General features: G+C 67.2%; 1 protein-coding gene across 3 annotated transcripts; it reads left to right on the top strand.

The window, feature by feature from the left end:
• Positions 1-1168: 1168 nt before the first annotated feature.
• Positions 1169-11415, top strand: TMPRSS13 (transmembrane serine protease 13). Of its 3 annotated transcripts, none has more exons than XM_064524197.1 (14): positions 1169-1299; positions 2228-2383; positions 7150-7321; positions 7555-7656; positions 8284-8406; positions 8488-8617; positions 8763-8855; positions 8946-8989; positions 9248-9374; positions 9532-9704; positions 9907-10005; positions 10226-10368; positions 10473-10625; positions 10716-11415. In XM_064524197.1, the coding sequence occupies exons 2-14, from the start codon at positions 2363-2365 to the stop codon at positions 10728-10730; spliced, it is 1395 nt and encodes a 464-aa protein (XP_064380267.1). In that variant the 5' UTR covers positions 1169-1299; positions 2228-2362; the 3' UTR covers positions 10731-11415. The 3 variants fall into 3 exon arrangements, with proteins under 3 accessions (XP_064380267.1, XP_064380266.1, XP_025970196.2); XM_064524196.1 differs by having other exon boundaries at positions 1173-1299; positions 9248-9407; XM_026114411.2 differs by having other exon boundaries at positions 1174-1299; positions 7150-7309; positions 9248-9407.
• Positions 11416-14725: the final 3310 nt, after the last annotated feature.

Below are 14725 nucleotides of genomic sequence, written 5' to 3'. Positions count from 1 at the left end.
CGCAGCCCCAGCTGCACCGGCAGCCGTGGCACAGGCGCGCTGAGACGGGAGCCGGCTTTCCTGGCGGCCCCCACGCTGCCGGCAGCGGCCACGCTGAAGCCCCCCCCCCCGGCTGCTGCGCCGGCCGGGCAGGGTGGCAGCCCTGCAGGCAGGAGCCTGAGCGTCTTCCCTGCAGCTCTGGGGAGCCCACGCGGGCCCAGGGAGGCCTGGGGAATGCCTGGGGCAACGGGATCTCTGTTTTGCCTTTTTGGGGCTCTTTCACATTGACACACTCGGTCGATTCAGAACCAGGTATCTCTGATCTCCTCCAGCATCTGCAGACCTCGGGAGAGGCTCGCCCGGGGTGCCCGGGGTCCTGGGGCTCACCCGCCGTCACGGAGCTCGACACACGGAGCCACGGCTACGCGAGGTGCCGCGGGCCGTACGTGGGGTTACCAGCAGCAAGGTGCAAGGATTTCACCGGGACGGTGTCAGGCACGCCTGACCTTTAACGTCAGGTTGCTGGGGTCAAGCCCAGACACGCAGTTCTCTGTAACTTGATTTCTGTAGGTGGCTTTTCAGAAACAACAGCAAGAAATCATTCCTGGAGCTGCTGCCTTCAGCTGCTTTCTGAGAGTCGCTTTCGGCAGAGGACGTGTGGGCGCAGGGCATCTCCCCGTCTGCACCCCGAAAGGACAGAGCACTCCAGGCGCAGGGAAGCTGCCAAAGCAAGCGAAATGCGCTCGCTCATGCAGCCGGGTTTGAGCCAGCCCTCGGTCTCCAGCACGTTCCTCTTCAGTTTTCGCGCAGACCGAGGGCTGGCGCAAAACCCGCGCTGGAAGTGGAGGACGCAGGGCAGCAGCCGGGGGAGCCGTGCGCCGTCAGCCGCGTGCTGCACAGCCCGGGGACCTCCCCGGGCAAGAGCGGGCCCTGTCTGGGGCGCGGAAAGAGGAGCTGAAACTGGAGTAGGTGCCGAGAGGAGCCAGGAAGGGCGCAGGAAGGTGGAGAGCCTGTTTTACGAGGAGAGATTAAAATAGCTGGGCTCAGCGGTGCAGCAGAGCTGTTGCCATCTGCGGGTACGGGGGGAGAGGCAGGCAGGGGCAGAGCTGCTCAGACGTGACAGCGATCTTGGCAGAGGAAAACAGGGAGCAGCAGCGTGAGGAGGATCAGGACGGGCAGGATCCACCCAGGGCTTTTGTGCCTTGAAATCGCAGCGGGGTTTGGAGCAGGTTTCCTCCGAGCTTGGGCAGCCTTGCTTTTCGCCTGCCCTTCCCACGCGCGTGCGCGGATGGGGAGCCAGAGGAACGAGGGACTTGTGCTGTGAGTAACGCTGGGAGAAACGTGCCTGGAAAACGGAGTGTCAGGACGGGGCTCACGGGAGGCACGAAATCTCCAGTACACCCTCCCGGGACATGTCCATGTGCGAATCCCCGCGGGCAGGCAGCTGGGGAGCTGCTTCGTGCTGTGCCCTGCTGCCCCAGCAGCTCCCGGCCTGCGCTCCGGAGGGGGCTGGGAGCGGCAGGGATTGCACCCGGCGGCCAGCGTGCCAAGCCCTGGCACTGCTCCCTGCTCCCTGGCTCCTCCCGGGCAGCGGGAAGCACAGGACCGAGCTGGGCTTTTCTTCTCTGAGTCCAGGCTTTTCTTTCCGTTTCCCTCGAATGTGAGCTCTGGGTTAACCGAAGCATCCCTGAGCTGCCACCAGCAAAGGAAGCAGAAAACCTCCACTTTTGCTGCGTGGAACCCCAAAGCATCACTTCGTTATCAAGAAAGTTGAAAAGCCTCTAGGGAGGCAAAATAGGAAGTGGCACTTCGGGCTGAATAAAATGTTTGCATTTCCCTTGAAGCAAGGTGTTCTCGGCTCCCTGGGAAGCACAGCAGGGATTTTACGGGGGTCGGCACGTGGGCACACATTCCCTGGCACAGCTCCGCCGGGATGTGGGGACCCCGGCCGGCACGCGGAGCCCCCCGCCGCTCCAGCCCCATGCCGGGGGTCCAGGCTAGCGCGGCAGAGGGAGGGAGGCCGCAAGGGCAGCCGGGAGCCTGGCGTGCCGGGCCCGCAGCCGCTCTCGCCGAAGGGCGAGCCCTCGTCCGCGCCAGGCCTTCGGCCTCAGCCCGGTCCCTGCCCCGGCCCCGGGTACCGCAGCAAGCCGTGGGGACGGGGCAGCTGTTTTGCACGCTGTGCCCGGAGCAGTTGGGAAAGAGCAGCCAGCGGAGCGGGGCAGCAGGTCAGACTGGTTTCCCTCCGCAGCCCGCACGGGCACTGACGTAGGAGCGCGCTCACCAAACAGACTCTGCCCCGTCCCCGCAGCCCGGCCGGCGCTCTGCCCCGCGCTCCGCCGCCGAGGATGGAGCTGTGACCGGACGCCCAGCCCCGGCGCGGCAGATGGAAGGGAAAACCTCTCCGGTAAGCCCCGGGCAGCTCCTCCTGCTCCGCTCCCAGCCGGAAAGAGCGCGGGTCGCGCGTGGCCTTTAGGGACCTGCTCTCTCTGGGGTTTCGCAGAGGACCTGATCTCCCTCTTTGCTTTCCGGGGTGCTCCCGTCGGAGCAGCCTGTTGCTGCCAGCTGGGAGAAGGGCCGGGGTGAGCTGCCCTGGGACACCGGCTCTGCCGCCTGTCCGTGCGGAGGCAGGAGGCCCCTGGCCAACATCTCCCAGCAGCGCTCCAGGCTTGGCTGGCGCTAGCCCCATGCCAGTGGCAACGCTCAGAGCCGCTGTTTCTCCATGCTGGAGATGTCCCACGGCTCCGGTGGATTTACAAACCCCATCGGGGGAGGCTCGGGGTCCGAATGCCCCGCCGGCGGGAGCTTGCGCTGCTCGGTGCACGGGGATGCCGCGGGGGCACCGGTGGCAGTCGGGTGTTGGCCAGCCCTCCGTCACTCAGCACCGTCCTACTGCTGCCTCCGTGCCACGGTGGCAAGACCGGTGCCTCCCGCCGGCGTCTCTGTACAGCTAAAGGGCGCAGGCTGCCCCGGCTCGGCCCCATGCCGTGGGTGGCCCGCCCTCGCCGCGCTCCCGTGGCTTTTTTCCCTGCAATCCTTAGGGGAGGAACAGGCTCGGCCCTCCGGCCCCACCAGGATGCAGTGAACATCACGGGGAAAACATCCCCAGCCAGGCAGCGGGCTCAGCCCGCCTGGGCGAGACCGCCGCAATCCCCCACCGCGCGCTGCTGCTGCGCCGGCGCCGGCAGGCCTGCGGTTATCCGGTGGTGATGGGGCGGACGGGGTGTGGGGGAAAGCAGGGCTGGCTGAAAGAGCCTCCGTGGGCCTGCGCTTGCCCTGCCGGGGCCTGGTGCCCAGCGAGGAGCGAGGGCAGAGGCGGCGAGCGGGCTCCCGCTGGACCCCGGGCTGCCCGGACCGTGCTCCATCCCTAGGGCAGGAGCTGCTGCCTGGCGCCCGCGGAGGCCGGGAGCGCCTGCGTGCCCACCCCCAGCGCCGTCTCGCAGGGCAGCCCCAGCCCGGGCGATGCCACAAGCCAGCGGTGGCACCTTACCCCTGCGAGCGCAGGGCTGGGACGTGGATGACTGTACAGAGAAGATTGCCCAACACTGGGCCTCCTCGCTGGGCTGCCCTGGCTCTGCTGCCTGGATTAAGTGGGCCATTAGGAGCCCATCCTCGGTACCTCCCTCGGTTCGGTAACTGCGGGAGAGTCACCTCGTCCCGTGCCTCAGTTTACCCGTCCAAGGAATGGGGCGAGCGGCAATTACTCATCCCCAGGGACATTTTGTGATCTCCGCCAGAAGGGCCTCACACCGGCATCGGGCAGCCTGGTCCTGGCCGGATCGGGCTGACTCAATCGACAGGGCTCATCATCTCCACCTGGAAATGTCCCTGCGCCAAAATGTCACCTCGCCGCGCACTGCCCCTTTACAGCACCCGGGTGTGCGCAGCGGCTTCCCGCAGCCCCTGCCCGCGTCCGTCCCCGCAGCCCCACGGGCTTTCCCGGCCGCGGCCCCATAGCGGCGAGGCCACAGCGGGCCCAGGCTCCGGCCGGGGGCTCTCCCTGCTCGGGACCCCCGGCGGGGCTGCGGCTCGGCTGCGTCGCACAGGCCGGGACTAAGCTGTCACTGAGTGAATGGAGGCTTTCACAGGTGGGGGAGCGTTTTGTCCCCGACGAGCCAGCGCACAATGCTGCTGTTGTTGGTCTGCTGAATTAATCTGCCGTGGGAAATCAGCCCTCCCCAGGCAGGTGGAAGAGCCAGGTCCCCGCTCCCCCGTCCCGATCAGCAGGGCTCCGTGATAGCACAGGGCAGTTGTGCAACCAGGGGACCGCTGAGCTCCCCTGGGAAAGGTGAAGATTGTCTGTTTAGGCAGCTCCTTCCAGCTCATTTAAAAATAGGTTGTCTGCGCAGTGTCTCGATGCTCTGACTTTTCCGGCGGCTCTTAACTCGGATGACTCCCGGGACTTTGTGCGCCTCTTGCTCTGAGACGCCACTTGAGCTCGGCTCCTGTTGCAACACTGGCAGGTGCTGTCTGGCTTCCGCTCTCCCTCCCACTCCGAAACTGCAGGCAATTGCTGTCTTATTTCCCACCCCTGATTCCCCAGCGCGCGCAGATCCCCAGCGTGGCCCTGGATCGTCTTTCCGTCGGAGACCTGCCCTCTCCGGGCGCGGGCTTGGTGCACGGCCCTCTTGGGCGAGGGGTCACGCCGGAGGCTGCACGCTCCCGTGTGGGACCCAGCTCCAGCCCACGGCAGCGCCTCGCGCTCTGGCAGCGGGGAGCCTTTGCAGAGGGGGCGTCAGAAAAGTGGCTCGAACCGCAGTCGCGCTCGCGAGAGGGGTGTTGCCCTGAGTCTGACTTTTATTCAGCAGCCAGAAAGGCTGAGGAAATGTCTTGTGGCCAGAAGTCATAGTTCAGTGCCATTTGGGCGATGCACGCGCCCCAACAGAAAGAGCAATGCCGTAAAGGCGCTGCTGCTTGCTCTCTGCGCCAGTGCGTATGCAGCAGCAACCAGCTATGCGGGTTGCCGGGGAGCCCTAGCGAAAAGTTTTGTTAGCTTCTGTGATAGGCCTTTAAAAAAAAAAAAATCGACCTTTAGACTTTTAAGGAAATAGGCAGCTAATAGTTCAGCTGAGTGTAGAAAAGGGCAGGCATTTCCTGCTAAGGGGATAATAAGGGTCATTTAACCTGTAGCGCACTTGTGTGTCAATCTGAAGGGCTTGCAGCCTGGGGATGGAGATGCTCGAGCATCCAGCATCGCTGGCCTACTGGTGAACTGGGCTGCGCTATCCAGCGTGACAGAAAAGTTCACCCTTAACAGCACTGCCTTTCTGCTGATCTCGCAGCGTAAACGTTAGCTCGCTGCAGGAGGAGGCGTGTGAAACACCAGCCTTGTGGAGATACCTTGAAAATGCCTACATGAAGCGTATAGTCCGGGGATTTACGGGAACCTCACCTGGGTGCAGGAGGAGCTGCTTCCCCGGGCAGGGGCCCCGGCATCGCTTCTGTCCTGTCTGCGCCAGGCAGCGGGGCAGGAGCTGCTGCAGCCCCGGCTTCCCTGCTGCGCGGCCGTGCTTTCTGGCAGCGGGTGCTGAGGCCGCTTCGCTGCACGCTCACGCAACGCTTGCTGCACCAACTTGAATCACGGCGGTGCGAGTGCTTAGAATAACTGGAGGACAGCAGCGCAGGGCCGCTCTCGAGCCCCGTGTTAGTGCAGGCAGCCCAGGCCTCCGTGCCAGCGCCGCTGCCCCGTGCAGAGCGCGCTGGGGCCTCCCCGCACCTCGGAGCGTCCGCAGGATGCACGCTGCAGCACGGCCGCCTGGGGCCTGTCGCTGCCGAGGGGTGCAGGCGTAGGGGAAAGCGGGGGCTCGGCTGCGGGCTGAGCACCTCGCCGGTGGAGGAGGCCGCGGCACAGACTCCCCGCGCACGGAGGCGGCTGGAGAGCTGCTCGCCGCTCTCGGCCGGCTGGTAGGCATTAGCGGTGGCTGAGCGGGCCGAGCTGCGGGGGTCCCGGCAGCCCCCTCCCCGCCGCCCCTCCGAGTGCCGGGGACAGGAGCCCCCGGGGCAGGGAGGCCGTGCCGGGAGCGGTGACTCAAGGATGATGCCCAGGAAGTGACACGGCCGCATTGCGGACGAGGGCACAGCCGCGTTTGCCAGGCGCGAGCCTGAGCAGGCTCCCGACGTGCTCGTCAGGGCTCCCGAGGTTCCCGGCTGGCGGCGGGACGTGCAAGGGCACAGCAACCCGGGGGGGGGGGGGGGGGAGCGCAGCTGGGGGGCAACTGGGTGGCAGCACCGGGGCTCTTGCACCTGGGGGCCTCGTCTGTAGGAGCAGGTCGCGCCGGAGGCCCCGCGGGTGCTCGGTGCCTCGCAGGATCCGCAGGCCCGGGGGCTCAGCACCCGCGCAGGATGAGGACCGGCGAGGCAGCGCGCTGAGCACCCCACGAGAAGGCTGATCAGTCACTGCCGTGCGCTGGCTGCAGCCTCCGTTGCAGTTTCTATGAGCCGTGCGGTCACCTCTGCCTGCTCAGAAAGTACTCCAGATTTGACAGAAGAAGTCAGGGTGGCAGAGAAAGCAGCGCTCATCGTGGGCCTCGCGCACAGGTCACCGCTGAGGAGAGCTGGCGGCTCTGGCTTGTGTAGCTGATTGCAGCTGATAAAGTACTTGGAAGAGACGATCTTGAGAAAAAGGAAATAAATATTCTTTTGCAAATTCACAGGTCGGGGTGACACAACTGCAGGACAGCATTCCAGCGTGCAGGATGTCTCAGGGCTGGGAAAACACTGATTATTAAGTATTACTAAACAACAGCTGGAAATTGCACTGTATTTTTCCAAAAGGCTAATTAAAGATAGATGCATCAACTGGGGCACTAGCGCCGTGGAACTGGGCCACGGCGTGGCTGACCCGACGCCAAAGGCATGGCTGGTTGCTCCCATCGGAGCGGTCAGTTTGGAAAGTTTGGCCAGCAGCCCTGAAAAGGGGAAAAGCTCTGTGGCGAAGATGCTCTGTGTTTTCATCTCTCCTGGAAGGGGTCTGGCTTGGATTTGCTCTGTGGGAAGGGGCTTCCCAGCACTATTTTTCCGTGCAGTCCGTGGTGCTGTGGGTGCGTGTGCAGCAGCGGCAAAGGCCGGGCGTCCTGGGGAGCGTAGCCTCGTGTCGCCCTTGCCTGCGGCGGCTGTCCGTGCACGGCCCCGGCTCTCCCGCGCGTCGCTGCTAGGGACCGTCTCTGCCCACAGCCCTGCGCATCGCCCAGCAGCCTCCCGGCCAGCCTCCATGCCTCGCCAGCCAGCAGCATCTTCACTGCCCGGCCCGTGCAGCCTCGAGAAAGCGTCCTGGGCATCAGCTTCAAGCCCTACAGCCCCGAGTCCGGCCCGGCGCCGACCCCCTGCGCGGCCGGTGAGAGCACACGTAAGGCAACACCACTGTGGCCACGGAGGCCCCCGTCCTCGCCGGACCGGGCAGCAGGTTGCTGCTGCCTTGGCCAGAGGCCGGTGCTTTCCCTGGGGGTGAGGGAGGGGCCACGGCAGGGCTGGGGATGCTGGGGACCCCCGGGAGGTGCCGGAGGGGAGCAGGGTGGTCTGCACAGCCGGGGCAGGCTGTGCCGGGGGCTCCCGCTGAGCCTGCCTCTGCCCTGCCGCCAGAGTCCTCCATGTTCAGAGCTCCCTGCATGAGCCAGAGGCGCCTCGCGCTCATCTTCTGCGTCTCCGTCCTCATCGTGCTGCTCGCCGCCCTCATCCTGCTGTGTGAGTCCCCGTCCTGCTCTGGAGATGCTCTCGGGAAACGCTCTGGAGGCCCGGGGTCGAGAGCGGCCGGACACGTGCTTTCTATTCCCATTTTCTGAGTTTTTCTGACATCTGGTGGACAGCTGGGAACAGGCCTTCCGGAGGAAGGGAGATGGGCCCCAGGGCTCCGCGTGGTTCAGGACGAGAGGTGCTGGGGGCTGTGCCGTGCTTTCCCTCTCCGGGGGGTGATTCTGCTTGTGAGCGCTTGCAGCTCCCCTCGAGACGGGCGATTGCGGGCAGAAGCTGTCAGTGGGGAGTCGGCAGGAGAGAAGAGGCATTATCTGGGCTCAGACTGAGCGGGATCAATCTAATTCCTTGTAAAATCTGGCTGCCCATTTTGCATAATCAGCTGCTGTGCCTGGGGGAGAAAAGCATTTTGCAGGCTGAAAATGTTGCCCTGCGGGAGCAAGTTGGAAGTGGGTGCAGTGAGCAAGGCTCGCAGCAGCGGTGCTGCATGCGGCTGTGCAGGATCTGCGGGGACGGTGAGGGCTGGCCAGCCCGCCTCTGCCCTGGCTCTGACGCACGTGGGCCGGAGGAGCTGCGTCCAGGCCGTGCCGGTGCCTCACCGCGACCCCCACTCGCTTCCAGTTCTGTTCTGGCGGTCGCAGACGGGCATCGTGTACAGGGAGCCCGCCGAGAGCTGCAAGGACAGCCCCGTGCGCTGCGACGGCGTCGCCGACTGCTCCCAGCGCAGCGACGAGCTGGGCTGCGGTAAGGGGCGCGGGGCGGCTCGGGGCCGGGGGACCCCCCTCCCGGCCCGGGCGCCCACCCGCCCGCTGCTCCCTCCCGCAGTGCGGTTCGCCTCCGACCAGTCCGTGCTGCACGTCTACTCCAGCACCGAGAGCCAGTGGCTGCCGGTGTGCAGCAGCGCCTGGGACGACTCCTTCTCCAGGAAGACCTGCCAGCAGCTGGGATTTCAGAAGTAAGTCCTGCCCGAGCCCCGGCCCGGGACGCTGCTCCGGCCTCGGGGCTTTGCCGGGAAGGCTGCTCCGAAGCGAGCAGCCTCTTCCCAAAGGCGGGGTGGCGGCGAGGGGGGTCCTCAGGCGCCCCTCCCTCTGCCCTGCCAGTGCGTCGCAGACGGAGTACGTCCCCCTGCACGTCCCCGGCAAGAGCCTCAGCGTGACCGAGGCGCGGGACACCATCCAGCAGAGCCTCAACAGGTAGCGGGGCAGCGCTGCCGCCCGGCGCCCGCCCTGCCGTGCCGCGGCGCCCGGACCGCGCTGAGTCTGTCCCCCTCTTGTCTCCCGCAGCTCCCAGTGTCCCACGGGGAAGTACGTCTCCCTGCGATGCACAAGTAAGGGGGGGCTGGCAGTGCCGGGCAGCGGGGGCGGGCACGGCGGACACGGCCCCAAACCCCTTGGCAGCTTTTCGCCGCTGCTCCTTTGCGAAGCGTTGGGCGAACAGGGCGTTTGCTGGCAAAACTTTCCGGGCAGCGCGAGAGGGCACAGGCCGCGTTCCCACGGTCGGCAGCGGCCGCGGCAGCGCACCGAGTGCTGCCGGTGCCGCGCGGCTCTTCCCCCGCGCCGCCCCAGCCCGGCCCTCTCCCCCCCAGGCTGCGGGCAGCGGATCTCCGGCCGGATCATCGGGGGGAAGGAGACTTCGGCCAGCAAATGGCCCTGGCAAGTCAGCGTGCAGTACGGGCCGGTCCACGTCTGCGGCGGCACCATCATCGACGCGCAGTGGGTGCTCACCGCGGCCCACTGCTTCTTCATGTGAGCCAGGGGCCCGCTGCGGGCCGGGGCGCAGGCTGCGGTGGCAGCCCCGGCACCGTCCCTGCCCGGCCGCGCCGGCTCCGCGCCGCGCGGCTCACCCGGCCGGCCCTGCCTCTGCCCCCAGGAACAGCATGAAGGTCCTCGAGGACTGGCGGGTGCACAGCGGCGTCTCCGACCTGAAGCAGCACTCGGAGGGCGTCCCCGTCTCCCAGGTCATCATCAACTCCAACTACAGCGACGACCACGACGACTACGACATCGCGCTCATGAAGCTCTCCCGGCCGCTGACGCTCTCCGGTGCGGCCTCTCTCCCCGCTCCCGCGTCCTGCCGCGGGCTGGGGGGGCCTGGGGGGAGCAGGGCACCATGCCGGCGGTGCGGCTCTGGTCCCCGCCGAGCAGCTCGCCCCCGCGAGCCGGGGGGGCCGGGGCGCTGCGGGGCTGCCGGCTGCAGCCGCGGGGCTGCTGGGGCGGCTCACGGCTCCCCCCGGTCTCCCCCCAGCCCAGGTGCGCCCCGCCTGCCTGCCCATGCACGGCCAGCGCTTCGAGACCGGCAGGTCCTGCTTCATCACCGGCTTCGGGAAGACGAGGGAAAACGAAGGTGCGGGAGCATCCCGGCTCCGCGGGGAGCACGAGGTGCCCACGCAGCTGCGCTTGGTCCGGGCTGCTGCAGATGCGCTTTAGGGGGCCGTTCCCCGCAAAACCCGTGGCGTGGGCCCTCCTCGCCATGCAGCTCTGCCAAAAACACGAGCTGCCCCCCGCGCAGCAGTGGTGCCCCGGGGGTTCGGGGGTGCACACTGCCTCACTGCCCCCCCCCGCAGATAACACCGCCCCGAGGCTGCGCGAGGCCGAGGTGAAGCTCATCGACTACAAGGTGTGCAACAGCGACAAGGTGTACGAGGGCTACCTGACGCCGCGCATGATGTGCGCCGGGTACCTGCAGGGCGGCAAGGACGCCTGCCAGGTGAGCGGGGGGCGCGCGGCCCCGCGGGAGCGCGGCGGCGAGGCCGGCACGGCTCCGCGGCTCCCACCACCGGGCTGCCCTCACCGCGCCCCCCCCCGCGCCAGGGCGACAGCGGGGGGCCCCTGGTCTGCGAGGACAGCGGCCGCTGGTACGTGGCCGGGGTGACGAGCTGGGGCACGGGCTGCGGCCAGAAGAACAAGCCGGGGGTGTACACGCGGGTGACCAAGCTCCTCAGCTGGATATACAGCAAAATGGAGGTGAGCGGCCCCGGCGCCCCGGGACGGGCCGCGGCGCCCCGCCGGGTGCCGGGCATCGCCCCCTCGCCGCCTCCTCTCTCCCCTCCGCAGAGCGAGAACGACTAAGGCCAAGCAAGTGCCCGCGCCAGCCGCACCGCGCCGCTGGGGCAGAGCTCCCCTCCCGCGACCTCCGCCGGGGACCTGCCGCCGCTCCCGCGCTTCGGAGACGCGGTGCCCCGCACGCACCGCGCAGCCCTCGCCCGGCGCGAGGGAGATGCCGCCGGCGGCCGCGGGGCCCCCTCTCCTCCCGGCGCCGCACGAGCGCTGTCCCGCACGGAGACGCGTCCCGCGAGGGTGCACGCCCGGGGGCAGCAGAGCCCGGAGCCCGGCTGCCCGCGAGGCCGTGCATCCCGATTCCCCGGGGCTGTGCATCCCGATTCCCCGGGGCGGCCGGCCCAGGGCGCTCCCGCCGCAGAGCGGCATCGTCCTCCGGGCAGAGCAGGGCTTGCTCTCGTGCCTGCAGGTGGGGAGGGAGCAGGAAGAGCCCCGCAGGATCAAAAATGCCTATTGATACATTTTCCTACGTGGTGGAAAAGGCCCGGCCAAGCGCTCGCTGCTGGGACCGCTCGCAGCCGGCCTCGGGCCCGTCCTGGGCAGGACACAGAGAGCCGGCGCTCAGGGCACGCGGTCCGACCGGAGGCCACGCGTGCCGGACGGACGGAGACCGGCCGCCCCTTGGCAGGGCCGTGCCGCGCTGGCGGGGCTCCTGGGCTCCACTCCCAATAAACGCCTCCGTGGTGCTCCGCGTGGAGATGGCTCCTCCGGCTGCTTTCCCCGGGCAGAGCGGCACGCGCGCTCCCTCGGTGCCGGGAGGCAGGAGCAGGCTCTCCCGCGAGCCACCGGCCGAGCTGCCGCGGTCGCCGCCAGCCCCCGGCCGGGCAGCCTGGCTCTTCCTCCCGGAGCTGCTGCACCGGACCCCCGAGGGGGGCTCAGCACCGCGGCAGCCTGTGTCTCCTGCACGGGACCTGGGGGCCCCCCCTCCCCGCAGCGCCCTGGGACCGCGGAGCTGCACGAGTGACCCGCAGTTCAAAGACGAGCAATTCCCACGGTGTGTGGGCTGCCGCAGGCCCGTCCCCTCCGCGCCGCCCCGGAGAGCCCTGCAGCTTCTCAGAAGTTACTGCGTGCCGTGGAAAAGGTTATCCGCGGGCGGCGAGCTGCGGTTTGGGGCCGAATTTTGGGAAAACAGATCTAGTCTGGCTATATGTGTGCAGAAAGCACCTTCCTCCCCCTTGGAGCAGGCCCCAGCGCTCGGGGTGGTGCTTGGCCTGGGGCCGAGACAGCGAGCGTCGCTGCCTTTTGGGAAACACTGAGTCAGCCCGACCTCGGGTAGCTTTTAAAAGAAGCCGCCCAGAAGCCTCCCGGAGCGCGCCGCCAGCCTGCTTTGAAGCGCTGCGTGCGGAGGCCGAGGGCAGGGTTTCATTTCGCTCTGCACCGTGTTTGCCGCCGCGTGAGCGCGGGGTGACAACCTGCTGCCCGCAGCGGGCTGGCTGTGCCGGGGGGGAGAGGGGCTCTGCCTGCAACGCTGTGCAGGGAAACGCAGCCGCCCGCGCACGTCCCCGCCGCGACACGGCTGTGAGCTGCCGGGGGACGGGGACACGCGGTGGGGACGGGCGGGACGGCTGCGGCAGGCACGCGGGGGCGGGGGTGCGTGGCCGCGCGCGCTCCCCCCGGGCTGGGGAGCCCCCCGGGCTGGGCAGCCCCGGGCGGGCAGCTCCCGGGGGCCGAGGCGGCTGCAGCCGCGCGGGCTACGGAGCCGAGCGTCCTGCTGGGCTGCACAAGTGCTGCGTCAAGCTGGGAGCTTTGCTGAGGCCTGACACAGCTGGGGCTGTTAAAATAACACTGAAAACCATTTCTAAAAATGGAAGTGCGAAAAAGGCCCAGGATTAGACCTGCTGTGACAGCCCCGCGGTGCCAGGGGCGCGAGGCGGAGCTGCCGGCTGGAGAGCGGCGGGCAGGTGCCGCCGCGGCCCGGCGCTGCCGCCCTGCTCGTGCGTTTGGTTGGCCTCCAGCCCTCTCCCGGTGCGCTGGCACCCCGGAGACACGGCACGGCGTAACCAGGGCCCGTCCTCCCGTGCTCCTTCGTCTTTGCTGAAAACCTTATAGCCGACCGTCCTGTGCGCGGAGGAGGGAAGGCAACGGGGGTTTTGGCAAACAAAAGCAGCACAGAGGGGATTAAAGCAGGGGCCCCGCAGGCCGCCCCCATTTCACGTTGGCCTGGTGCAGGGCGAATCCCAGGGGTCTGAAGCGATGGGCCCAGCTCATCCCGTCCGACGGCTCTCCGGGATCTCTGCGCTTCTGCTCCTACACGTCACCGCGTGCGCTGCAGAGCGGCGGCTCGTACCCTTTCCCTGCCCTCCGAGATGGCAGGCTGGAGAGACAAGTCTTTCCAAAAAGAATAAACCAGAAATGGGAACGTAACGCGGGAGGCTCTGGCTGGAGCCGTGTTCGGGGTGACAGAGCCATTTCAGCATGCAGAGGAATTGCACCGCTGCCACGGCATTCGCCTCTTCGGAGGTTATTGCTCTCTGAAACAGCCTCTCAAAGCAGATAAATGGCTTCAGTCGCTAATACAAATTTAATTTATTTCTTCTAAAGCTGACGGGCAGCGGTGTCTCCTCGCGGGCTCGCAGACAGGCACGCTGCGCTTTGCAGGGGCCGGAGCTCTCTAACGGGATTAGGAGCGATGAGTTTCCCGGGAAAGCAGCTCCAGGGGGGCCATTTGCACCCCGCTTTCCCGGAGGAAATGCCTCCCGAAGGAGATGAAGCAGAGGGGTTAGGCACGGCGAGCTCTTTGCTCTGCTGTGCCCAAACTTACTTGCTTGTATGGCTTCGGAGATGATGTTTCTAGACGATGTTTCTCTATAAAAACACTTTCCCCATAATTTCAGCTTTGTTCCCTTCCACAGTCGGTAACCTCACCACTTGGCACAGAGTTACTGCATTCGCGGGGAAGGAATTAGGCCCGATGCGAGAAGCTTTTACGGGGTCGAAAGCAGCCGCCCGCCCGGGCCCAGCTCTGCCTTTGGCCAGGGCTCGGTTTTCCCACGCCCCGACCGCTCGCCGGAGCCGTGCCCGCGGGCCAGCCCCAGCCCTCGGCAAATCGCGGCTGTGTTTTCCCACTGCAGCAAATTGCTTTCTCAGGAGGCCCCCGGAACGGGCCCGCCCGCTCCCGGCACCGTGGCTAAAATTAGCAGAGGCTCTGCTGGAAAAACAGGCGGCGCCGGGGCCGGGGCGGCCGCGCGGGCGCCCCGCAGCCGGGCTGCGCGGACGGGGCCGGCCCACGGCGAGGGGCGCCCGGAGGGTGCTGCGGGCCAACGCGGGCGGGCTGGCGCCAGGGCGTCCGCTCGAGGCCGCGGGGCAACGGCGCGGTGCAAAAGCCGGGCAAACAAACGCATTTCTAAAGCAAGGAAAGCCCGACAGGAAGCTCAGTGCTGCTGAGGTCCCGCTGCATGCTGCTAAATAGGGAAACGGCTGGACCCAGGGCCGAGCGCCGGCGTCCTGGCCCCCCTCCAGCAGCCCTGCTCTCGCTGTCCCGCTCCCTCAAGCTGTCCCACGGCCGCGAGCCTGCCCGAGCGCCGGGCGACACGCACCGCGCTGAAATCACAGCCCGGCCAGCGCTCCTGGCACTGCTCCCGCTGACTCAAATACCAGCAAAAGATCTGGCCCAAATTTGGCAGAAAATAAACCAGCGCTCCGTAGAGTCGTCTCCAGCAGCAGCAGAGCGCACGTTCGCTCTTCGCAGCAGAGGAGCTGCCTGCTCGCGGGGGGAGCGGCGTCGCGGCCCCCTCCCTGCTCTGCGCACCGCACGCTCTGCGTTTACCCCGGTGAGCGCAGGCAGGAGTCTGCGGCGCCGGTTTTTTCCAGCCCTCGTTGCCTCGTGCAGCGCCTTGCAAATCAGCAAACAAAAGAGCTAAAGGAGGGAGAAAAAGTGGACCCTGTGCTGCTGCGGGGGCTGCTCCTCTGCGCTCCCCCAGACCCACCGCGCTGGGGGCGGTCCCCGGGCATGATTACAGCAGATATTTTATGGAGATGTTTTACTGCTCGCAGCGGATAATAACAGG

The sequence above is a fragment of the Dromaius novaehollandiae genome, chromosome 21 (assembly GCF_036370855.1).
Source record: "Dromaius novaehollandiae isolate bDroNov1 chromosome 21, bDroNov1.hap1, whole genome shotgun sequence".
NCBI lineage: Eukaryota > Metazoa > Chordata > Aves > Casuariiformes > Dromaiidae > Dromaius > Dromaius novaehollandiae.
Note: the sequence above shows the minus strand (reverse complement) of the source record. Positions and strands in the feature narration are given on the sequence as shown.